The sequence below is a fragment of the Eptesicus fuscus genome, chromosome 21, assembly GCF_027574615.1.
Source record: "Eptesicus fuscus isolate TK198812 chromosome 21, DD_ASM_mEF_20220401, whole genome shotgun sequence".
In the NCBI taxonomy this organism is placed as follows: domain Eukaryota; kingdom Metazoa; phylum Chordata; class Mammalia; order Chiroptera; family Vespertilionidae; genus Eptesicus; species Eptesicus fuscus.
In genome coordinates, this window is record NC_072493.1 from 21,163,246 (window position 1) to 21,187,537 (window position 24,292).

A 24,292-nucleotide genomic window follows, 5' to 3' on the forward strand; every position below is an offset into this window, starting at 1 on the left:
AATGGAGGTCCGGGAACTGGGCACTCAAATTGTGGGAGAGTAACCCGTCACTGACTGGAGTGTGAGGTGGGACATCTCTGATCAAATCTTAGGGCGTAGAGTGGGGTCTATAGCTTTGCAAAAATAACAGTGTAAGGTAATCTTATATTCTGACAAAGTGAAACCTGTTTTCTATCACCATCACCACAACTAGGCACCATATGTTGTACCAAGCCCGGTCTGCAAACCTCACAATATAGGGTTCAGGGTCCCAGGAATCCTGAGGGTAGTGAAGTTCCGAGGGGTCTTATGTGCCCAGACCAGGGGCTGATTAACCACAACTGAGAGGAAACCTGGTTCAAACGTTCAAAGACCCTGCTTCAGCGCTGGGCGCCTTCAAGTGACCTCAGGAAGTCTGGCCCTGGACGGAGGAGTGGATTGGAGGGTGGACCTGAACGCGGAGGCAAGTGAGGAAGTCCCAACTTTAAACAAGGGTTCATTTCAGAGCCTAAGGAAAACCAATTGGCTTCCACTGAGTATTTGCAAAACTAGCCCTTACTGAGCCTGTGGCGGGCAAAGTTCCAAGCAAGAGCCCTGTTATACAGACGGGGAAACTGAGTCAGACCTTAATTTGGGGCCGCTGACAGGGCCAGGCAGGACCTGGAGACCAGGGATCCCCAAGTCAAGGTGGAGGCAGAGGGAAAGGGAGTGTGTGTGTGTGTGTGTGTGTTTTCTGGCACCTGAGTTGAGGGGATCCACCCCATGACTTTGCATAAGCTGTTCCGGTTCCGGAGAGGCGCGCCCACCGGGGATGCTGAGTCACGGTGACGGACGGAGGCCTAGGGCACCCCACCTCCCTGGGACTGCGCGCAGCTCCCGGCGCTGCCTCCCACTCTCGCGAGGGGCGGTGTGCGCGTGTCTACCAGCAGGGACGGCGGAAGCCAGACAGGTCGGGGGGGCGGGGGAGCACACGCGTCTGCGTGTGGGCTCGCACGTCCAGGGGGCGTATGTGCGCATGTCCCCGCGCCGAGTTGGGGGCTGGGGAGGGGGGGAGCGGGGAATGCCGAGGGGCACTCGCTAACGCCCCTGCCCGCACGTTTGGGATGGACACGCGCGCGCATGTGCGCATACTCTGCGTGGGGATGGGCGTGCGCCTGCGCACGCAGGAGTGGGAGGGGGCGCATGCGCCCTGCGGGAGGTCGGGGGCAAGTTTGTCCTGCGTAGGCGTGACGCTTCGGGATGTCGCCCCAGGTTTTCCGTGTGAATCCATTGTTAGGTATATTGACAAAATTTCTCTGCCGCACATTTTCTCGTGGGTTTCCCTGAGAACAGAAAGCTCTATACTTAGTAAAAGGCTACTCAGTCCTACCCACAGTTCCTGGTGTCAATCCCTCCTGGCGGTGGAAGAACAAACTCTGGTCATCACGTATTTTAGTCCTAAACGAGAGGCGGTTTCATTTTAAGTCTGGTTCTATTTTTTTTTGCTCTGTATTAGAAGTTTGCCTCTGGCTCCAGCAACACCTCCTTCCGCTGGCTCGTGTGGAGTTGCTTCCCGCGGTTCTGGACCCGGACATGTGGCCAGGAATGGCTTGCTCCTTCCTATCATGAAGCCCTGGTCCTCGTGAGGGACAAATGAATGCACACACACGATTCCAAGGGAGCGCTAATTGCCGTCATGGGAAACAAAGCCGGGTGGAGGCTAGGCCTGGCCCGAGAACTGATGGAGCGGCCCTGAGCAGGAGCGGTCCCAGGAGCACAGGCAAGCGGGCGCGGGGAAGGGGAAGTTGATGTCGAGGTAGCAGGGGTGTAAGGAAAACCCTGAGGCCAGAGGCCGAGGCAGGAGCGCAATGGAGATGTAAGAACATGGCAGAATTTAAATGTGGGTAAATAAACACTTATAGGACTTCCTGACTGAATGAAGAGACTAAAGACTGTCTTCTTGGCCACTTCCAGTCCCGTCACAGACATGCAGAAGCCTGGGTGCGGCCCGCCTACCCCTGTGGAATCCTAAGGCCAGCTGTGTGTTACTTCCAGGAGCTTGCCCCTGACGGAGCCTATGGTTGGGAGCATGCTGACCACGTACAGTGCTTTTTGGCAGTCAAAGAGCTATTTCCTCCTCGTCTCCAGATCACAACAGGGGCCACACAGTGCAGAGGGCCATCCCCTCCACAGGGTTAGCATTTGGCATTTCGGCTCCACTCCTAGAGCTGGATGCCACACCCAGGATACCCCAAGTGAGAAAGGAGTATCCCCAGTCTCACACCGGCTTGTATGTTTCACGCTATTTCTCAACGGGGGTGGGGCCTCCAAGGACCCTCTGGGGACTCAGATGTAACATCTGTTCTGCTTCCATCACCACCCATCCAGCACATAAGCCGGGGCTACATGACTCCTATCTCCACCACTATTGTTCATCAGGTCGGTGTTAATACCTGGCACTCGTGTTAAATAGGAACACGCTTGGGTAAGTTTTTCCAGCTAGCTTTTAATATGCTTTCCTTAATTCCCTCATGCAACATAGCTGTTCCTGAGGTACAGGTCCCCATGCTCAGCTTCTGGGCATCACAGAAGAAAGAAGCATGAGTGGTGCTTACAGTTAGATTATATATTAATGCTCACACTAAGTTAATGAAAAAAAAGTTTCAATCAAGTGCTGTCTTGCAGTAAATGAAAATGAGTTGAAATTCCTCTGTAACCCAACCTCTAGTTGTGGTTCCCAACGTACAATCTATTCTTCTGCTTAGCAGGATGATCATCCAGTCAGACTAGTCCTCCTTGTCCCTCTGAGGTGCGGCCTCTGCCACATATTGGGTCCCTTATTCCTGGGTCTGCTCCCTGGAAAGGCTGCCTGGGCAGCTGATCGCACACATGCTTGGTGGATGTGGGTGCTGGCAGACCACAACCCAAGGAGAGCTGGTATCCTTCCAAGTGGTCTTCACCGTGACATTGGCTCCGCCCAGAGACCTCAGCTTTGGCCTTGGGGAAGCCAGGAGAGGTGTGGTAGGTTGTCTTGCTTCCTGCTCTCCCACCCCAGTTCACTTTTATAGCCTCAGTGGTCTTTCCCCTTCCAAGTTTTCAGAATCAGATAACAGACTGACCTAAAAACCAACTCAGGTGTAGCTTTTCCAAGTAACGAACCAGTTAGGGCTTCTGACATGGTTTCTGTTGCAGTTCATTTTAAACAGACATACAAAATGTATTATTAAATGTATATTTTTAATAAAGCCAATAGTTAATTTACTTATAGGAGCTTTAAAAGTAAGATACAAAATGTAGAGTTCCAGTTTGGAAGCATTGTAACTATTCACACAATGTCCTGCTGATGCCTGAGCAAGGCAGCCATGCCCGGACACACGAAGGACACACACGCGCACACACGCAAACACACGCGCTTTGGAGAGACTCCTCTGCCAAGCGCAGCACCTGGAATTACCAGTGTTCAGAACGAGGTGGTGCTGAGAACACAGCACCTACCAGGAGACCACACAGACAGCTGCACACAGTCTCACGGCCCATGGAGATGCAATTAAGAAACGTCTTAAGAAAAACAGACTAGAATGGGACAATTAGCAACTTCGACGTCAGCTGTGCTGGGGCATCAAGGACTGACCTCTGACCAGGGTGAGGTCTTGGGGAGGCACTATTAAAACAAGAGTACTTCAGTATATCAGAACGTGAAATACAGGGCACTGTGGACACATTACTGAAGGAAACAGAAAACTATGTTACAAGTCAAACAGCCACAGACAACTTCAACAGAGTAGTGCACACTGTGACGGCTAACACAGACAAGAGCCACGCAGGGTTGGTGCAAAGCACATGCCTGAAAAAGTCTATGTACAAAATAGTTCTCTGTAAACATGGTGAGGTGAATGTTCGGAACCCACGGGGAGAGGATCGTAAGTACAGGCAGCAATGGCGTCCCCACACAGCACAGGACAACACCCGGGCCTGGAAGGAGCCTGGCGACACAGTATTGAGAGTTCAGGCGGCTGGGCTCAGACACCCTCAGGGCCCTCTATCATTAGTGTGTATACAGACATATATATATATATTTTTTTCTTTTTGGTATTTTTTAAATATAAATTTACTTATATCTGTAGAAAAATGAGAACATAAGTGTGTTATTACAATCTTTGCTGGAAAAGGTTATATGGAGTTAGAAAGAATAAACCATTTATTAGTAGTTAACATATATTAAAATGGTTTAATGATTTAAGAAAATATAAAAAAAAATATTAATACTGTCAAACTTTCATACCAGAAAATATTACAGATTTTTCTCAATTAGACTTTTTCAAAGATGAAATATGAAAAATTTAAATAAGTTTTATATAAAGAACTTCTGTAACCTCAATTAATATACAGTGGGATGTCTATTCTATATAGATATATTTATTATTAATTCTCAATTTAAGCACCATTCAATTCTTCTGGATCCATTCTGGCTGGAAAATCCCTAAATCCACAGGATGTTATCTATTTAATGGCACGTTAACTGAAAATGAGGTGGGTTTTTGAAAAAAGAAAATACTTTAATTCCTATATATATCTTAATCGGTTTGTCTTGAGCCAGCTCATAAAAGTTACTGCAATTTCAAGTGCCAGTGTCTCTGTCCAGCCCCTTGACCACACCCAACCTCTGAGACCGTAGGAAGCCTCTGGCCACGTGTGGAAGGACCTGAGGGCAACTGGTGTGTCTTTGTCCCGCAGACAGCAGCCAGCTGGCTCATCTCCAGGCAACATCAGGAATACGCCTCCGACTTCAGTTTTATCATCCTGCTTTTGTAAATCGGATAAAAGCTGCACTCCCTGAGTGCTGCTGGGATGGTAAGGGGCTGCCCACACACAGAAAACCCAGGTAATTGCTTCTGATCACAAATATTCTATATGTTGCCCATTTTGTATAAGCTTAAATAAAAATAGTGTTGAACAAACCTCCAGCCGCTATATTTGTTATCTTAAAAACTTCAATGCATTTTAGGCAGGAGATGTTTTAACTGAAAACCTGTATGAAAAATAGCTATAAAATACAGTGATTGGTGTGGTCATCACTTATTGTGTTAAGAAGGGAGAGGTTTCAGAAGAATGGTCAGTTTTGCAGTCATCCTTCCAGCCTGATGCCTTCCCAGCACACAGTGGGACTACAAACTTGAGAGCTATTTCTCAGAGTGTGGCCTGTGGCCCAACTGCATCAGAATCACCAGAAGCGCTTATTAAGCTCGAAGATCCAGCATTTCCCTGAGGAGGGTCAGAGACCTCCGTCTTCAGCTGGCCCTCCAGGGGTCTGATGCCTCCAAAGTTCGAGAAGCCAGGCCTTAAAGGCTTGGAGCTGCCAACCACCCCCATCCCCAAGGATCCGTGCCTGGGACAGGGGTGCACTGGTCCTCTGGGGGTTGGTGCCAGCTGCTAGTCAGCCCTAGGATGGGGACACTGGCCCCAACACCTTGGGCAGGCAGGCCGGTCAGTACTGGGGCAAGTAGGCCGGCCTGCGCTCAGCCTTCCCTGGGAAGGCCTTGAAGCCCTTGGGCGCTGCCTTGTGTGCTGCTGGGGGTGGGGGCTGTGGTGGGGTCTGCACGTAGGAGAAGGAGGCCGCGCTGCAATCACTGGCTGCAGCCCACACCGGGGACTGCAGCATCTGCATGGTGTCGTTCCATTGGCTGCCAGGGCTGGTGACCGCATAGAGTGGCGCGCCTGGGCTGGGCAGTGTGCTGGGTAGTGGAGAAGGGTGTTGCCAGGGTGCTTTGGGTGGCCACGTTTTGGTTTTGTTATCCTGAGAGACAGAAGAAGGTTCTTAGTGGCATTTCTAGCAATTTATCATCTTTCCCACCACCCCGGATCTCTGCCCTATTCTCACCTAGGAGACAGGGTGAGAGCCTCTCCCTCTCCCTCTCCCTCCCACAGCCCTGGAGCAGCCCTGTCCAAGAGAACTGGCAGTGACAGGAACGTTGTCTGCACTGTTCAGTGCAGCAGCCACGCACCCGTTATGGTTATGGCTAGTGCAACCAAGGAGCTCAATTTTATTTACATTAATTTCCATTCACACAGCTACATGTGGCTAGTGTCTACCTATCAGGCAGCACAGTCCCGGAGCTTCCTCTACATATGGCTCTGAGTCAGCTGAGCTGGCTGATCATTTAGACAAAATCATGGGAAAAAAGTTGTTCACCACAAACAACGATCCCATCATTTCTTTGATGCCCTCTTAAAATTGCAGCTTTGGGCTCTGGCTGGGTGGCTCAGTTGGTTGGAGCATCGTCCCGTACACCAAGAGGTTGTGGGTTCAATTCCCCCAATGCCCAGTCAGGGCACATACCTAGGTTGCGGGTTTGATCCCTGGTTGGGGAAAGGTTAGGAGGCAACCAATCAAAGTTTCTCTCTCACAGCCATGTTTCTCTCTCCCCCTTCCACTCTCTCTAAAAATCAATAAACATATCCTTGAATGAGGATAATTAAATGAACAAATAATAAATGAAAAAAAAAATACTTCAACCTTGCAACCTTGCTCATGGTCTGAATCCAACAGAGCCAGCCCTATGGCCAGAGCAGAGCCCCCAATACCTGATTCACATCGTCCACTGTGGTAAGAAGAGGCGGTGAGGGCAGCGTGCTGGTCTCCTGCTCTCCACTGCTGTGTTTCCTGAAAGAACCAAGAGCTCAGTGCAGTGGTTGCCTTGCTTCCTGTCCAGCTTACCTCCAGGGGGCACCTTCTCACTCGTCCCTGGCATTCTGGGGCACTGATTCTAGGTGGGTGTGTGGAGACGTGCTTGGATACACAGTGTGTAGGGGGAAAAAGTGAGTCACCATCAAATGCTGCACTCCCGCAAGCCATCACAGGGTTGGGATAGAGTAGGGGTGGCAGGCATGAGGACAAATACTGGCTCTTTCAGCTGCTCTCTGAGTCCATCAGCTATGGCCTTTTGTTAATTTATTCAACAGATACTGATTATTTACCATGCAATGTGGATATGTGACTATAAACTAAAAGCCTGTTAAGTTTCACAATTGACATGAAGTTTGTTATAACGATAAAAAAGGCAGGATGTAGCAGGCTCAGAGCCAGGTAACTGAGTCTATCCGTGCTCCGGCACGCAGACAGCAGTCTCTGCAGAGGTGGTGCTACAGGTGACTTAGATGTCTAACCAGCCTTCCTGATTTCCCATGTCTCAAACAGAAGTCTTAAACTCCACCCCTGGCTCCAGTCTTCTGCAGTCCTCCCAGTCTTGGTCCATGGCACCCCCTTTAATACAGATAGATGTTCAGGCCAAAAACATGCCTATCATCCTTGATTCTTCTCACACATACCCCTCTGCCAATACCTCACCAGTTGCCCCCTCATTGTGTTCAGCTTTCTGCTCATCAGAGGCCTTCCTGACTCTCATTCTGAAAACAGAAAATCCGCCTGACCCTTGCACTCTGCCCCCAAAATCCTGCTTTATTTTTTTTCATAGCATCTAACCTAACCTGACATATTTTGTTGTTGTTGTTTCAAATCTGCCTTCCCGCAACAGAATATACCTTCCACAAGGAGGGGGATTTTGTTTTGTTTGCCGCTACATTATGGTGCCTGGTACATGATAGGTGCCAATGAATGAATGAATGAATTTAACTTTTCCAAGTGTCAACTTCTTCACCTATGAATTGGGGGTAAAACAATCCTACAAAATAAAAGGCTAATATGCAAATGACCGAATGGTGGAATGACCGGTCACTATGATGTGTGCTGACCACCAGGGGGCAGACACTCAATGCAGGAGCTGCCCCCTGGTGGTCAGTGCACTCTCACAGGGGGAGCGCCGCTTAGCCAGAAGCAGGGCTTACAGCTGGCGAGCACAGCGGCAATGGTGGGAGCCTCTTCCACCTCTGTGGCAATGCTAAGGATGTCCGACTAATGGCTTAGTGGGCCTAAGCCATCAGTCGGACATCCCCCCAGGGCTCCCGGACTGCGAGAGGGCACAGGCCAGGCTAGGGACTCCCCAGCAAGTGCACGAATTTCGTACACTGTGCCTCTAGTACTCGTATAAGATGGTTGCTATGGGCTGCATTGTGTCACTCCTCCTCCCCCCAATTCATATGTTGACTCTAAATTCATATGCTGAAATCCTAACTCCCAATACCTTATACTGTGAGTGTATTTAGAGATAAGGTGCTTAAACATGTAAGTTAAAATGAAGTCATTAGGGTGGGTTCTAATCCAATGTGACTGTTGTCCTCATAGGAAGAGAAGATTAGGACATGGACATACACAGGAGAAGACCCTGAGAAGAGACAGGGAGAAGATAGCTGTCTGCAAGCCCGGGAGAGAGACCTCAGAGGAAACCAGCCCTGTTGACACCTTGATCTCAGACTTCCAGCCTCCAGAACGGTAGGAAAATAAATTTATGTCGTTTAAGCCCCCAGTCTGTGGTACTTTGTTACGGTAGCCCTAGCAAATGAAAATACAGTGGTTGCGAGAACTGAGTGAGAAAATGTACGTAAATGCTTACCTGGGGCTTAGCTTGTATTAGCAATCACTGTCATCACCACTGTTACAACTCTGTGACTCACCTACCCACTCGCCATTGCTTATCCACTGAAGCCCAACCTGTCACACGAGGGCCGTGTAACCTGGCCTCCCTTTCCTCTCCGCAGCATGACTTCCGATGCCCAGGCAGCCCTGCATGCTATTTCCTGCCCACATCCTTTAGACTGCCACTGCTGGGCCTCTGCTTTCTCACACCCACAAAGTCTCTTTACTTCTCTGTAACCAAATTCTCCTCTTATTTCAGGATCCATTTAAATATGAGATCTAAACTTCTTAGATCTGAATATACTATATTACTATTTTTTTCAACTTTGAAATACCAGTCAGAGGTCATTTTACCCAGTTCTACCTTTCACAAGGAAACTGAGGGTCAGCCTTTTGTTTGGAGCTGCAAAGCCTGCTGGGGAGTCCTGATTAGAACTTGCTTGTCCTGGTCCTGCTCTCCCCCCCCCCCCCCCCCCCCCGCCCCCCCCCGCTGCCAACACACACAAAAGGCTGCCTCCTGCAAGGCACAGACCAACATAGGCAAACCCTGTCTCAGAATTCTCCCTTGCCTGATGTACTGGAATATTTTGACTTCCATTGGCATGAGACTATTCTGTCAGCAAAAACACAACCCAATGTTAAGTCACCTGGACTACAAGCCTGTGTGGTGGCCCCACAGAGGCCTAAGCAAGGCAGTGCCGGAAAAGGCCCTCTGCCGTTTCCTTCCACGCCGATTGGGAACAATGGGCTCCTGAGCTTTCCAGAGGACTGAGCTGTGGATCACATTCACGTGCCCCCTGTCCTTTGATTTAGAAATCTCTTCATACCTTCTCTGCTTGACAGCAGCAACGAGGTCAGGCCCTGAAAACATGGAGAACAAGCTGTCGCCATTGGCAGAGGACGTCTCATCACTCGAGCTGGCTGAGTCTCCCTGAGTTCCCGACCAGCCGCTGTGCAGGCCATCCCTGAAAGCCAAAGAGAGGAGTTGGTCCTGGGCCTCCTGCAGCCAGCCTGGACACCGGCAGCCCAACCAAGCTCTAAAAGAAGTCTTTACCCTCCACTCATCTCACACCAAATAGTGGTTTCTTTTTTTTTTTTTTTTTTTTTTTAATATATTTTATTGATTTTTTACAGAGAGGAAGAGAGAGGGATAGAGAGTTAGAAACATCGATGAGAGAGAAACATCGATCAGCTGCCTCTTGCACACCCCCTATTGGGGATGTGCCCGCAACCAAGGTACATGCCCTTGACCGGAATCGAACCTGGGACCTTTCAGTCCGCAGGCCGACGCTCTATCCACTGAGCCAAACCGGTTTTGGCAAATAGTGGTTTCTTATCTCTTACATGCAGGTCCACGTGCAGGTGACCTGTGCAATTCAAACCTGCTTTATTTAAAGGTCAACTGTACTTTTGTTCCATGGTGAGGAACCCATGTGTGCAGATAATCAACTTAAATTTGTGTGGATTTTCAACTGCATGGGGGGTGGGTGCCTCTAACCCCGGTGATGTTCAAAGGTCAACTGTAATACATACGCATCACCGCCCTTTATTCCTCTCAGAAACCTGTGGTTTACATATGAAATTCATCAGAGCAAACAAAAAGTTGAATTGGTCTTTAGCTGTTCAGATTTCTTCCTTTTTTAAAAAATTTTTTGATTCCAGAGAGGAAGGGAGAGGGAGAGACAGAAATATCAATGATGAGAGAGAATCATTGATCGGCTGCCTCCTGCACACCCCCACTGGGGATCGAGCCTGCAACCCAGGCATGTGCCCTTGACTGGAATCGAACCCAGGACCCTTCAGTCCACAGGCCGATGCTCTATCCACTGAGCCAAATCAGCCAGGGCAGCTGTCCAGATTTCTTAACCAGGTAGCAATAAGAGATGTGAAAAACCAATCCCAGTTGTCTTTATGATGAAAATTCACAATTCTTTCCATTCACTGGAATCTGAACCATATACCTTTACCTTTTGTAAATGGTAAGGATCACATTCCATAAATCACATGGGTTTCATAGACATGCTCATTTCAGCATAAAAATTTTGTTAAACATGTAATTTTCTTTACATTATCAAATAAGATCCTTGTCTAGAGCGGACAAGTCTGTCTAGAAAATCAACTTTATACCAATGGTGTGTTCACAGGGACACTTTATGCCACCGTGCATCCCACAGTCAATCAGAAAACTCTGCCTCCTGAAGATCTGACCATCTGTCACTCTCACATTCGGGTTTGGAATTGAATTGCTTGATAAGAGCGCACAAAGGCCCCATGGGGGACACCCAGATCCCAACTCAGCTTTACTGCCACACCCAGCACTCACCCTTCTGTGAAGAACTCTGGGAAAGGCCAGGTCCGATGGGCATCATCCATGGGTGGCCAGTGTCCACGGGGGTTGCCTGGACGGCGACCATGTTGGACTTGCCGCTTCTGCTGCATTGCCTGGCTCACTCCTGCCACGTAGCGTGCAAACTCAGGGTCTGAACCCACTGTGTTGAGACAAAGGGATAAGCAGGGTTGGGAGCCAAATTAGCCTCATTTCCTTTGCTACCTTCTGAGGATGTGCTGGTCACACACACACAAAGTGGTGAGCTGCCAGGCCTGTGGCCGAGTTGGCTGCAGGATTTGCCTAGCAGTCTGCAATGGTGAGCTGGGGCTTGTAACACATCTGAGGTTCACCTAAGGCAGTGATGGTGAACCTATGACACGCGTGTCAGCACTGACACGCGTAGCCATTTCTGATGACACGCGAAGGCTTATGCCTAGGACAGAGGCAGGCTGAATGTGAACAGGAGACAGAGAGAACAAAAAAGATTTGTTTTATCCATGACTAAATATTAAGGACAAATACTTTAACATTTTCCAAAATCTAATGTTACATTGGTAACAACTTGGAAAGTCACGTGAGCAGCCAACTAACCTGGAAGTTATCAAAGCATCAGGGTTAGCCAGATAGAGAATATTGCCATTCCCACTTGGGGCCCAACTCTGATAGAATATTTCCATGGATATTGGATGGCAAACCTGCTCCTTCAGTCTGAAGAAGTAAGAGTGGTAATAGGCCCTGGCCCAGTGGCTCAGTTGGTTAAAGCCTTGTCTTGACATACCAAGATTGCAGGTTCGATCCCCAGTCAGAGTGCATACAAGAACCAACCAATGAATGCATCAGTAAGTGGAACAACAAACCAATGTCTCTTTCTCTTCCCCTTCCTCTTTCTCTCTCAAAGTCAAAAAATTTAAAAAGGAAAAGAAAAAAATTGGTAATAAATAACATGAAATTTCAGGATGTATTAAGAGGTGCCTGGAAACATACTGGATAGAGCTGAGTAATGTGCAGGGCAGTAAAAGTGGGAGAAAAGAACAGCACAGCCGAAACCGGTTTGGCTCAGTGGATAGAGCGTCGGCCTGCGGACTCAAGGGTCCCGGGTTCGATTCGGTCAAGGGCATGTACCTTGGTTGCAGGCACATCCCCAGTAGGGGTTGTGCAGGAGGCAGCTGATCGATGTTTCTCTCTCATCGATGTTTCTAACTCTCTACCCCTCTCTCTTCCTCTCTGTAAAAAATCAATAAAATATATTTTTTAAAAGAACAGCACAGAAGGTATCTCTCTCTTAGAGAAAGAGTCAAACAGAAAGCTATGGCAGGCCTTTCTCTCTGAAATCAATAAAATTAAAAAACAAACAAACAAAAAAAAACCCCAACCTGTGTGGTTCAGTGGTTGAGCATTAACCTAAGAACCAGGAGGTCATGGTTTGATTCCTGGTCAGGGAATCACATGCCTGGGTTGCGGGCTCAATCCCTGGTAGGGGGCATGCAGGAGGCAGCCCATCAATTATTCTCTCTCATCATTGATGTTTCTATCTCTCTCCTCTGAAATCAGTAAAAAAATATTTTTAAAAAAGCTATGGCAGCCCCTGCCAGGTTTGGCTCAGTGAATAGTGTTGGCCTGGGGACTGAAAGGTCCCGGGTTTGATTCCAGTCAGGGACATGTGCCTGAGTTGTGGGCTTGATCCCCAGTGGGGGGCGTGCAGGAGGCGGCCAATCAATGATTCTCTCTCATCATTGATGTTTCTCTCTCTCTTTCCCTCTCCCTCTCTGAAGTCAATAAAAATATATTAAAAAAAAAAAAAAAAGCTATGGCAGGAAAATACCCATGGGTCACAAACTGATTATGAATCAGTAGTTTGTATGTTTTAGCTCCAGGTTGGGAAAGGCACTAAATGCACAATCACACTGTTAGCTTTTGCTTAGGGCTCTGCCGCAGGACCACTGCATGAAACCGTGCCATTGTGCACTATAGACAGATGCCTGCAAGAGGGAGAAGAGGCTGAAATCAAGGCCCTGCTCCAGTGAGTCAAGCCATGTCCCCAGGGGCTGTGTGTGTCTGTCCAGAAGAGTGCCTTCTGTAATTCACTGTCTATATAGACTCTATGACGTTGGGACAGGTCTGCAGAAAGCTAGCTACATTAAAGACTTGAAGGTCACAAAGAAACACCCAGAAGGAAAAGCTGGTAGGATTTGCAGGCTAAGGACATAAAGACAGTTTGGGCCTCAACAGGTATCAACAGTAATAAAATTCTGTCCTAGCTCGTTTGGCTCAGTGGCTAGAGCACTGGTCTGTGGACTGAAGGGTCCCGGGTTTGATTCCAGTCAAGGGCACATGCCCAGATAGTGGGCTCAATCCCCAGTAAAGGGCATGTAGGAGGCAGCTGATCAATGATTCTTTCTCATCATTGATGTGTCTATCTCTCCCTCTCCCTTTCTCTCTGAAATCAACAAAAATATATTTAAAAAATAAAAGAAAGAATAAAGAATTCAAAGCTTCAGCATAGGTAACATCAACTCACCTGGATTATTTAAAAAAGAAAAAACAACAGTGATAAAATTCTGCCAAATACCATCTATGCTCTGGTTTACCTACATGACTGTCAGAAATGTACAGACTGTTTATCAGCAATGGAGAAAATGTGCCATGCCTCTCCAGCAGTGCCAAGGTAGGCTTGCTCCTCCACAGCCGTTGGAGCTGTTTGCCCTTCCAGTACCCCAGGGTATAAGGTTCCCCACATCCACCCACCCAAGGGCAACAAGAACAAGAAAGCATGAGCAGCAGCTTGAGAAATTTTTAGAAGAAATAAGAAAACACTTCTGCCCTTTAACAATTAATGTTGCATTGTTTTGAGGGAAACTCCTCTTCTTGTGGTTATGTAAATATATACTACTAGTGACTTGGTGCACGAAATTTGTGCACAGGGGAAGGGCCTATGTGTCCCTCAGCCCAGCGTGCACCCTCTCCAATCTGGGATGTCCCTCTCACAATCCATCACTGCTGGCTCCCAATCGCTCGCCTGCCTGCCTGCCTGATTGCTCCTAACTGCTTCTGCCTGCCAGCCTGATCACCCCCTAACCACTCCCATGACAGCCTGATCGACGCCTAACTGCTCCCCTGCCAGCCCGATTGCCCCTCACTGCCCTCCCCTGCTGGCCTGGTCGCCCCTAACTGCCCTCCCCTGCTGGCCTGATTGCCCCCAACTGCCCTCCCCTGTAGGCCTGGTCACCCCCAACTGCCCTCCTCTGCAGGCCTGGTTGCCCCCAAGTGCCCTCCCCCGCAGGCCTGTTCCCCCCAAACTGCCATCCCTTGCAGGCCTGGGTCCTTCCCAACTGCCCTCCCCTGCTGACCATCTTCTGGCGACCATCTTGTGTCCACACGGGGGTGGCCATCTTCTGTTGGAGTGATGGTCAATTTGCATATTACCCTTTTATTAGATAGGATAGTTATGTACAATATTTCAGAGTATTCCCCTTGTGAATGAAATACATTTTCTACTTCTGTATACCTTTTGCTAAATGAGAGAAAAAAGCATATGCCCTGACCGGGAATCAAACTGTGACCTCTTGGTTCATAGGTTGATGCTTAGCCTTAGAGCCACGCCAGCCAGGCGAGGATGTGTTCTTTTTTTTGTTAACCCTCACCTGAGGATATTTTTCCCATTGCTTTTTCAGACAGAGTGGAAGGGAGGGAGGGGGAGAGGGAGAGAGAGGAAGAGAGAGGGATATGTGAGAGACACATGGATTGGTTGCCTTCTGTGTGAGCCCAACTGGGCTGAGGAATGAACCTGCAACCCAGGTACACGCCCTTGACTGGGAATCGAACCCCTGAAGCTTCAGTCCACAGGTGGCGCTCTAATCATGGAGCACACCAGCTAGGGATACTATGTTCTTCTTTTAAATTTAATTAATCCTGCCTCTTATCCTTAATTCCTCCTCCTAGTTTATTTTTGTTTTGTTTCTAAGTTCTTTTTTCAATTTCCTAAGATAACTCTGGTGGTATATTCACACTGTATATGTTGGGAGAAGCTGAATTCTATGAAGGCAGGAGGGTACCCTACCACCTTTCATAGGTCCTGGAGTTTAAGCAGAAAAGAACACCACAACAGGAAAAAGCCCCCACTGCTGTGGCTCCCATGAGTGGGAGGGCCCAGACTGGAGCCCACTTGCACTAGTAGCTTCTCTTATGCCTCACCCTGTCCTCTGCAAAGTGAGAAAAAGAGTTCCATTTATCTTCTCAGCCTCACTGCTTCCCACCTCTGCTGGGTCTGTCCCATGCTTGCCGTCAGACAGTGAAAAAGGGTCTTTAAAATCACTTCCCCACAAGGCTGTGGCCAACTGGCCCTGTGATGTCCTCAGTGATTATATTTATGTTACAACCCTGAGGTGGGGAGGGGACTCACGTACCTGCAGGATCAAAAGGCAGAATCTCTCCCAACATTCCAAAGACTCCATCACTTTGGTCACGATTTGGCCAGGTATTATTTCTAGGTCCCTGCGGCTTCTGCCCCAAAACCTCTGACATCATGTTATCCATATAGCTGCTCACCAGACCCAAGCTGTACAAGTCAGAACTGAGATCAGACATGCCAGGCCACTGGCCAAGAGGAGACAGACCCACTCCGACGGGCTGTGCTGGCTGCTGGGATGAGCCATGTACCCATTTCCCAGGGGCCCGAGGCTGGGGTGGGGGCTGCTGCGGTCCAATGGGTTGGAGCAAGTGTTGGTAGTATTGAACCTGGGGTTGTTGCTGCTTTGGGGACTGCTGCTGAGGTGCCAGGCCTGGTTGGGGTGTCAGAGGAGTGTGTCCCCCAGCCTGGGGTGGCCGCGGTGGAGGGGGCGCAGGCAGTGGTGGCTGCTGTGGCTGCATGGCTCCTGCCTTCTGTTCCGTCACCATGGCTGTGGCAGCAGAATTACGTCTTGTCACTAATGGGGAGCCCTGATGTGACTGGCCCATATTAAAGCCAGAGAGAAAATCGATCACCTCCTGCATTTCCTGATCAGTTGGTAAGTTCATACCCTTCTCGTCCTTGCCATCATCCCCTTGCAGAAAGCTGTCACGCCTCTCCATGAGAAAACCATTGGCCATTTGATGACTGGGATTCTGAGCTGACTGTGAAGGGTCTGCAGTCCTAGGAAAATTACCAATGTTCAAAATGCTTTGTAACCTTGAATCAATATTACTGGGCATTTTGGCTTTCTCTTCCGAACACCCAGCTATGAAGATGCTTTTGGAAGGGGTATTTAGGATGGAATAACTGGTGCTGCTGCCAGAGCTGGTACATGAAGCTTTCTTGGTGAAGCGGGAGGTCAGTTTGGAGAAGGTCTTTTGCAGGCCGCCTGAAGGTTTGTTCCCATTTCCAGAAGGGAGGTCAGCCTGATTCCCAAAGTCACACATCTCCCTTTGCAGCTGGATCTGTATGCAGGGCAAAGCTTGTTCCCTATTTCAACAGAAATGTATTTTTTTTTAAAAGACAAATATATAAACTGGATAATGAAATAGACCTCTTTACATGTAAGGAAGACTTCAGGAACAAAGAAGACCTCCCTGCATGTTGTTAGGTTCACTTACCCATATACATAAAAAGCCAGCGACCTGAACGACCGAAACGACTGGTCACTGTGACGTCCACTGTGGCCAGTGAACCTGCCTGATGGGGCGTGGGGCCGGCCGGACAACCTCCTGCAGCCCCTCCCCACAGCCGGCCCTGCCCCGATCACCCTCCACCCCAACAGTGGCCTGGGCTGGCTAGCCAACCTCCTGCAGCCCTTCCCCCCAGGGAGCCCCGCCCCCGATGGGCCCCCACCACCCCAATTGGCTGATGGCCCCTTCCCCAGGCCACTGGCTCCCAATTGGCCCTTCCACCCTATTCAGGGGCAGGCCAGCTGGCCCACCGCCCACAACTGGCCCCACCCCGATCAGCCCCCACCACCCCAATTGGCCTGTGGCCCCTCCCCCCAGACAGCTTCGCCCCTGATCGATGCCCCCCCATACCAATCAGGGGTGGGGCTGGCCAGCCAACCTCCCACAGCCCCTCCCCTGGCTGCTGATCCCCGATCGGCCCCCCCAATTGCCTGTGGTCCCTCTCACCAGCCAGCCCGGCCCTGATCAGGCCCGATCAGGGATGGCCAGTTGGCCAACCTCCCGCCATCTCCTCCTCCGGTCCCAATCCACCCCGACTGGGGTCAGGCTGGCCAGACCCCACCCCGAATTCATGCACTGGGCTTCTAGTTTTATAGATAATTGTGCATAATTTAAGTACTTACTATCTATATTTATTTTAAAGAAACCTATAGAGTCTAACATGGGACTGTGTTGAAAACTACATCAGGATTCTGGCCTGAGGAGTTTGAGCAAAACCCTTTAATTACAGAACAGGAACGCAAAGCAAGACTAGAGTGGGGATGTCACCAACAGAGGCCTGCTGTGCGCCTGGAGAACAGGGATTGAGAGTCTGGCAGATCCAGCAGAGGGACAATGGACAAATCCACACAACAAAGAGGGGTGGGTGGGGAAGACTCAGACACTAGACAGCACTGTTGTCTTTGGAAGTAATTTGCAGACAGTGCCAAGAACAGATGGCGGTTACTTCCAAAGTTTTCCGAGCACTCTTTTCCGGCCCTGAAAGAGCGCCCTAGAGATGGAAAGGGCACTGGGTGGGGGCCGAGGCAGGTGATGGCTGGTGCAACCCTGGATGAGCCACCTCACTGCTCTGGACCTGTTGTGTTCAGGAGGTAAGACGGGAGGACACATGGCTAGATGTTTAAGGTCCCGCCCTGTTCTAAGGTTAACAATTCACAACGGGATAATTTTGTGTGTCAGCTACTTTCAGATAGAAATAAAGTTCATGCAGGATATAAGTAACATTTCTAAACATTTTTTTGCTCTTAGTTCATAAGGAGAATATCAGTTGCGTTAAAATCCTTTGATGGACTTATTCTCAAATAATAAAGCAAACGAAGACAAAAATGTTAACAAAATGGGGAGTCTGGGTAAAAGGCAGAGAGCAATTCTCTGGACTATTCTTATAACTTTTCTGTAAGTTTGAAATTATTCCAAAAAAATTTAACAAAATGTTTTCTTTCTTGTCTTGTGTACTCACATACTATCAGTGACATGAGCACACATGAAACTGTATGTGGTTATACAGTCCCTCGGTGTGGACCTGAATGCCAACCAATTCAAGTGACCGTTGGAGACACCAACCTCCCTGCCCTCCAGCGGCCGAGGTCCAGCACAGCCGTGTAGAGCACGTCCACCAGGCCCAGCGTCTTCTCGGGATCCAGGCTCCTTTGCAGCAGGGACATGGTGGCAGGGTCTTCTTTCAGGCACCTAGGCACAAACCAGGCTGCGTCAGACTGGGCTGCATTTCTCAGCAAAGGTTCCAAGAAGGCCTCACACGAAGGCGACAACTTTTAAAAAAATATAGTCTTATTGATTTCAGAGAGGAATGGAGAGGGAGAGAGACAGAAACATCATCAATCAACTGTCTTCTGCACATCCCCCACTGGTGACCAGGCACGTGCCCTGACTGGGAATCGAACCGTTGACCTCCTGGTTCATAGGTTGATGCACAATCACTGAGCCACACTGGCCAGCCAAGGCTACAATTTTTACACACTTTTGCACTGAATAAAAATTCAGTAATTATAAGAACATTTAGAGAATGACAGGGCTAACACTGAACTTATTGCTCTGCAAAAGGAGGAGGAAGCAACAGGATCTGGATTGTCCACGGATTTCTAACTATCTGGAATTCCTAATGCCTTCTCACTTTCCAACACTGGCTCCGGCCCTGACTTTCCTCCCTACCCTGCTGAGGTTCTGTGGTCTGGCACCATATCTAGCCCTTTACAAACTCTCTATATCACCTCTGCCCCTCCCTTCCTCTACAGCTCTTCACACCTATACCTGAGAAACAGGGTCAACAGAGGGGGAAAATCCACACAGTATGCCCCCTGGACTCACTGCAAATTTGAGTAAGCAACAAACATGGCCTTCCCATAAGTTAACGTTTTCCTTTTCCAAGATGACTGTTTCACCCCTCCTCGCCTCTCCTAAAGCGCTGCCATCCCTGCCGTCTCGCCCATTCCTTCCTGTCTCAACTGTCCCTTACCTGAGAAACCACATAAACAGATGAGATCTACTCCATCTCCCCTCATCACTAAGTCCACCACCTCACCTGTGTCCCTGCCCACCACCCTGCCTTTCCCCCGTCACAGTGGAACACAGGCCCTGCTCTTAGTACAGGCTGACCTCTACCTGAGTGCTGCATGCCATCCTCTTGCTTGCCCAAGGACTCCTCTTATGCAATCACCCCACTCCTTCCCTGTGATATTCCCTTTGCAAACAAACCAGTCTCACTACCTACCTTCTCTTAGCCCCGCATTCCCCTTCAAATACTGTCCCAATTCTCTGCTTCCTATTTTCCTCTCATCCCACTCTGACCGAGCTTTTATCACCACAACTCCACTAAAATAACTTTTTTGCCGGGTCAGTGCAGCTCAGTGGTTGAGCATCAACCTATGATCCAGGAAGTCACGGTTCAATTCCTGGTCAGGGCACATGTCCTGGTTTCAGGCTTGATCCCCACCCAGTAGGGGGCGTACAAGAGGCAGCCAATCAATGATTCTGTCTCATCACTGATGTTTCTATCGCTCTCTCCCTCTCCCTTCCTCTCTGAAAAAAAAAAATTATATATATAAAATAACTTTTTTGTTATTGCTGTTAATCTGCACCTGAGGATATTCCTGCCATTGATTTCCAGAGAGAGAATAGAAGGAAGAGAGGAAGTGGGAGACAGAAGGAAAAAGGGAGAGAGGGAACAGAGGGTAAGGGAGAAAGAGAAACATTGATGTGAGAGACACACATTGATTGCTTGCCTCCCACACATGGGCTGGGGATTGAATCTGCAACCAGGGCTGGGGATTGAACCTGCAACCCAGATAATGCCCCTGACTGGGAATCGAACCCAAGACCTTTTGGTGCATGGGCCGATGCTCTAACCACTGAGAATATCGGCCAGGATCCCACTAAAATAACTTAAAAATTTTTAAAAATTTATTTCGGAGAGGAAGGGAGAGGAAGAGAGAGATAGAAACATCAGTGATGAGAGAGAATCATTGATTGGCTGCCTCCTGCATGTCCCCTCCAGGGATTGAGCCCACAATCTGTGCATGTGCCCTTGATCAGAATCGAACCCGGGACCCTTCAGTCTGCAGGCTGATGCTCTATCCACTAAGCCAAACCGGCTAGGGCTAAAATAACATTTATCAACCAACTTAGATCTCACCAAAGTCAAGGGCCAGTTACCTGTCTCTACCTCAACCTCACTCAACCTCTGAACATTGTGCAGGTTTCTTTCCTCCCGGATCACTGTCTCTGCAGCTTTGGTGAACCCAAACTTGCTCGTTTCCTTCTACCTGTCTGGCAGCTCCTTCTTGGTCTCCTCTGCAGACTCCTGCTCCTCTTACCCCTGCCTCTGTATTGTGGCATGCTACAGGCTTTGTCCTCTTCCCTAGACTGCATCTGGTCCTGAGGCTTCACAGACCATGCCTACACTGAAGACTTTCATATTTCCTTCACCAGTCCATTCCTTCCTCCTCTCATGTATCTAACTGCATTATTGATATCTCTCCTTGCACACCTAACAGGTAGCTCAAAGGTAGCCTGGTCAACCGTAGCTGGTATTGCTCAGTGGGTAGAGCGTTAGCCTGTGGACTGAAGGGTCTTGGGTTCTATTCCAGTCAAGGGTACATACCTTGGTAGCAGACTTGATCCTCAGCCTCAGTCGGGGTGCATGTGGGAAGCAACCAGTTGATGTGTGTCTCTCTCTCCCATCGATGTTTCTCTCTCTGTGTCTTCCCTCCCTTCCATTTTCTCTAAAAAATCAATGGAAAAAATATCCTCGGGTGAGGGTTAATAACAATGAGAAAAAGAAAAAAAAAAGTAGCCTGGTTAGCACTACTCTTGATTCCTCTCTTACCCACAACCATTCTGATTCCTACAGATTTCCTCAATAACTAAACAACACAGCTGTCTATAAGCCACCTCTAGCTCCCTCATATCCTACATCAATCTATTAGCAAATCCTGGCAGTTCTTCTTCCAAAATACAGTCTGCACCCAAGCACTTCTCACCCCTCCCTTATTACTGCTCTGCTCCAAGAAACCACCACCATCTGTGTGTCAAGAACACACTGCCAACTGGTCTCCTTTTCTCCTCTCTGGGCCCTCCAAGGCCCACCCTCAACACAGCAGCTGGAGTGAGCCTCCGACACCACAAAGCAGAACACATCACTTCCACCTGAAGCCCTCGATTGGCAGCCCCATGAAGTGCAGTCTAAACCCCTCAACCCAGCCCTCCAGGCTCTCTGTGACCTGGCCCCTCCTGATGCTCTGCTCACACCCCTCCACCATCACCTCCGCTCACCCTGTCCTAACTACAAGGCCTTCTGTCACTCCCTGAATATGGTGGGATTGCCCACATCTCTGGACCTTTGCTCTTGCTGCTGCCTTCTCCCGACTGCTTTCCCGTGAGAGCTACCATTCAAGCCCCCACTGCCATGCAGAGCATCTCCACCAAGAGGCCTTTCTGAGAGGCAGAACCAGAAAGAGGTTGTCTGCCTGCTCCTGGGCACTCGGGAGTTAAATGGTGAGATAAACACTGGCACAGCCACCCTGAGAAGGCAGCAGCACTCTCCAAATGACTGCACCAGAAGAGAAGAGATGTATCTGTGAGAGTGTGAGCTGGCCAGTTTCAGGAACACTGGAAAGGCAACAAGGCAAGCGCTGACAGTGTCCCACCAGCTTCGCGACTCCTGAGAGAATCTCGGCCAGTGGACCCGGCCCAGGTTCGTGCACTGAATCTGCTCAGCCTGGAGTTGCTCATTATTAGGACACACGTGCTCTATGCTCCCAAGCCACCTTCTGTCTGTCATTTGGCTGGTCATATATGTTTTACATGAGGAGAGCATTTGCTGGTCATGCAGAAAGGAGCACTACAGTTCCTAGTAATAATAATTTCTCTTTCTGAAAATCAACAAATTGGAATTTTTATTTTACTTATCCGTCTTGAGAACAGTCCCCTTTAAGAGACTAAAGTACCCATTCTTTTCACACATCACTCAGACTTGCTTAAAACCCTTTACCCATTCTTAAATATCCAAGTCTCTTAAGGACCCTGCAAGTCCTGGCGTCTATAAACCCACCTCTCCTCCCACCCCTTAATCATCACCTACCATATCTCCCCAGCCATGCTGGGTGACTCCTCAGGCCTTTGCTGTTCCTTCTGCCTGGAATGTTCTCCTCCTCTGTTCTCCACATGGCCAGCTCCTCTTAAATGTCACAGCCTCAAAGAGGCCCTTCATAACTGACCTCATCCAAAATAGCCTCCTTTACCCATCTCTACCCTAGTTATTCTCTGTCATATGACATCATTCTGCTCTTATTCCCTTCACACACTCCCAGTCTGAACTTAACTCTTATGCTTATTAGTTCTATCCTCCTTGTCCCCATTACAGAGTCAGCTCAGTTAGGAGCAGGGACCCTATCTTTCTTGCTCATGATTAAATTCCCAGGGTCCAGGCAGTGTCTGTCACACATTAGGTATTTAGTATCTGTTGAAAGAAAAATGGATAGCTCAAGTATGATAGTTTAAAAATTTAAGTAAAGTATTACTTTGTTTGGAAAAAAACATCTGGCAGCAAGGAATATAATAAATTCTTGACTGGCTGTGCTAACAATTTCATTTTCTTGAAGGTGGAGTAATCACTTCTGTTTGAGTCTGTCTGTCTCAACAAGCACATATATTTTATAACTTGAAAGAAACAACAAAGAAACTTTGTATTTTTACCAAAAGCAACCAGCAGAGGGAACCACTCCAAGGCCACATAGCCCAGAAGGTCCTTTCATGGAGGTTCAATGAATTACAAAGGAAGTCAATCATACAGTTTTGAAAGTAAACTGAAGTGCTACCCATTTCAGTACTAGCTGTTGATATTCGCCAAGTTATTAAAAAATTCAAACTTTTTTTCAAAATGGGAATCCAGGTTAAACAGAATATGTTTCTTTTTTTAAAAAGAGAATTAAAATTATCGATTGATTTATTTTAGAAAGAGAGGAAGGGGGAGGGAGAGGGAGATATCAATCTGTTGTTCCATTTATTTATGCATTCATTGGTTGATTCTTGTATGTGCCCTGACTGGAGATAGAGCCTTCAACCTTGGTATGGGACGACACTCTAACCAATTTACCCAGGTTAAACTGAATATTTTTCAAGAAGAACTTGCACTGGAAAACAAATTAAGAATTTGGGAACACAAAAATCTTACAGAAAAATGAGCTTTAAATGTATTGTTTGATAGGAATAAAAATACGCATATAAATTACCATTCATTTCAGGAAACAGTATACCATCTGAATAATCAAATTATAAATTTTGGTTGGGGAGGAGAACTCATAGATGGGAGATTTGGGGACATGAAGTGTACTGCCAACCCCTATTTGATATATCAACTAGTTCTAAAACTTTGGGCAGAATCTACTGCTGGACCCTCACAATTCAAGGAGAAATGGTTTAAATATAATTTGCATTTCCCATCTCTCACTTTAGTCCATACAGGCACCGACATTGCCACTGTTCCTTACTATATCTATTCCTACCTACATGCTTTAAATATTTTCTATACAGTTAAATATTAATTCAGATTATAACTTTAATAGCAAAAGTCTCCCAATGTATGTTTAATTTTTGCTGTTTACTGATAAAACTATGACGCTGATCCTTATAGTTGAATTTGTACAGACATCATCAGGAAAAACCCCTACAGGTGGAACTGTGGAATTGCTGAGGTCATATCCTTTATTTTAGGTCTCTGATATAGTAAACTACTCTCTAGGAAGGCTGTCATTTATTCAACAACTTCTGTGTCTGTATAGTCTGTCCCAAATACAATATTCTAAAATAATATATTATTCTAAAACAATCGAGCATGGTAGGCAAAATGGCACTTACTGTTTCTTTACTTTGCCTTTCTTTATTAAGGTGAGGTTACACAGTTTCTCCATGTATTTGTTAACCATATGTCTTCTGATTTACCTGTTCCTTTACCTTGCCCATTTTCTTACTGATTTGTAGGAGCAGTCAAAATAAAAATGGTTCAGTCTGTCCCCAGATAGGCAATGACACTGGGTATGTAATGACATGAACTTAAATCATCAGAGTTGTTGGAACAGACAAATGTGGAGGAGGAATTCTATGTTCTGGACTCAACTTTACAGAAACACTGGGTGACTTGGAAAAAATCATATAACTGTTTAAAAGCAGTGGACAAAGAAAATAATATTGCTCATTATGATTCATGAGTATATAACATTTTAGTTATATTTTTGGTCAATGAGACTTGGCTTCAAGCACCTTGGCTTCCTCATCTTGGACTGATAATCATGACATGGCAGTAACACAGCACCACTGCCATA

The 24,292-nt window shown here is 47.9% G+C and overlaps 1 protein-coding gene across 3 annotated transcripts in view; it reads right to left on the reverse strand.

Moving 5' to 3' along the window:
• Positions 1-4,493: 4,493 nt before the first annotated feature.
• GARRE1 (granule associated Rac and RHOG effector 1) overlaps positions 4,494-24,292 on the reverse strand; it is an 88,476-nt gene continuing 68,677 nt past the window's right edge. For all 3 annotated transcript variants that reach the window (XM_008139790.3, XM_028143043.2, XM_054710298.1), the window contains 6 exons: positions 18,021-18,146; positions 15,221-16,254; positions 10,812-10,977; positions 9,316-9,453; positions 6,541-6,619; positions 4,494-5,752 (listed from right to left, as the gene is read on the reverse strand). In XM_008139790.3, coding sequence (XP_008138012.2) covers positions 5,444-5,752; positions 6,541-6,619; positions 9,316-9,453; positions 10,812-10,977; positions 15,221-16,254; positions 18,021-18,146 — 1,852 coding nt within the window. In that variant the 3' untranslated portion in view covers positions 4,494-5,443. The remainder of the gene's footprint in view (positions 5,753-6,540; positions 6,620-9,315; positions 9,454-10,811; positions 10,978-15,220; positions 16,255-18,020; positions 18,147-24,292) is intronic.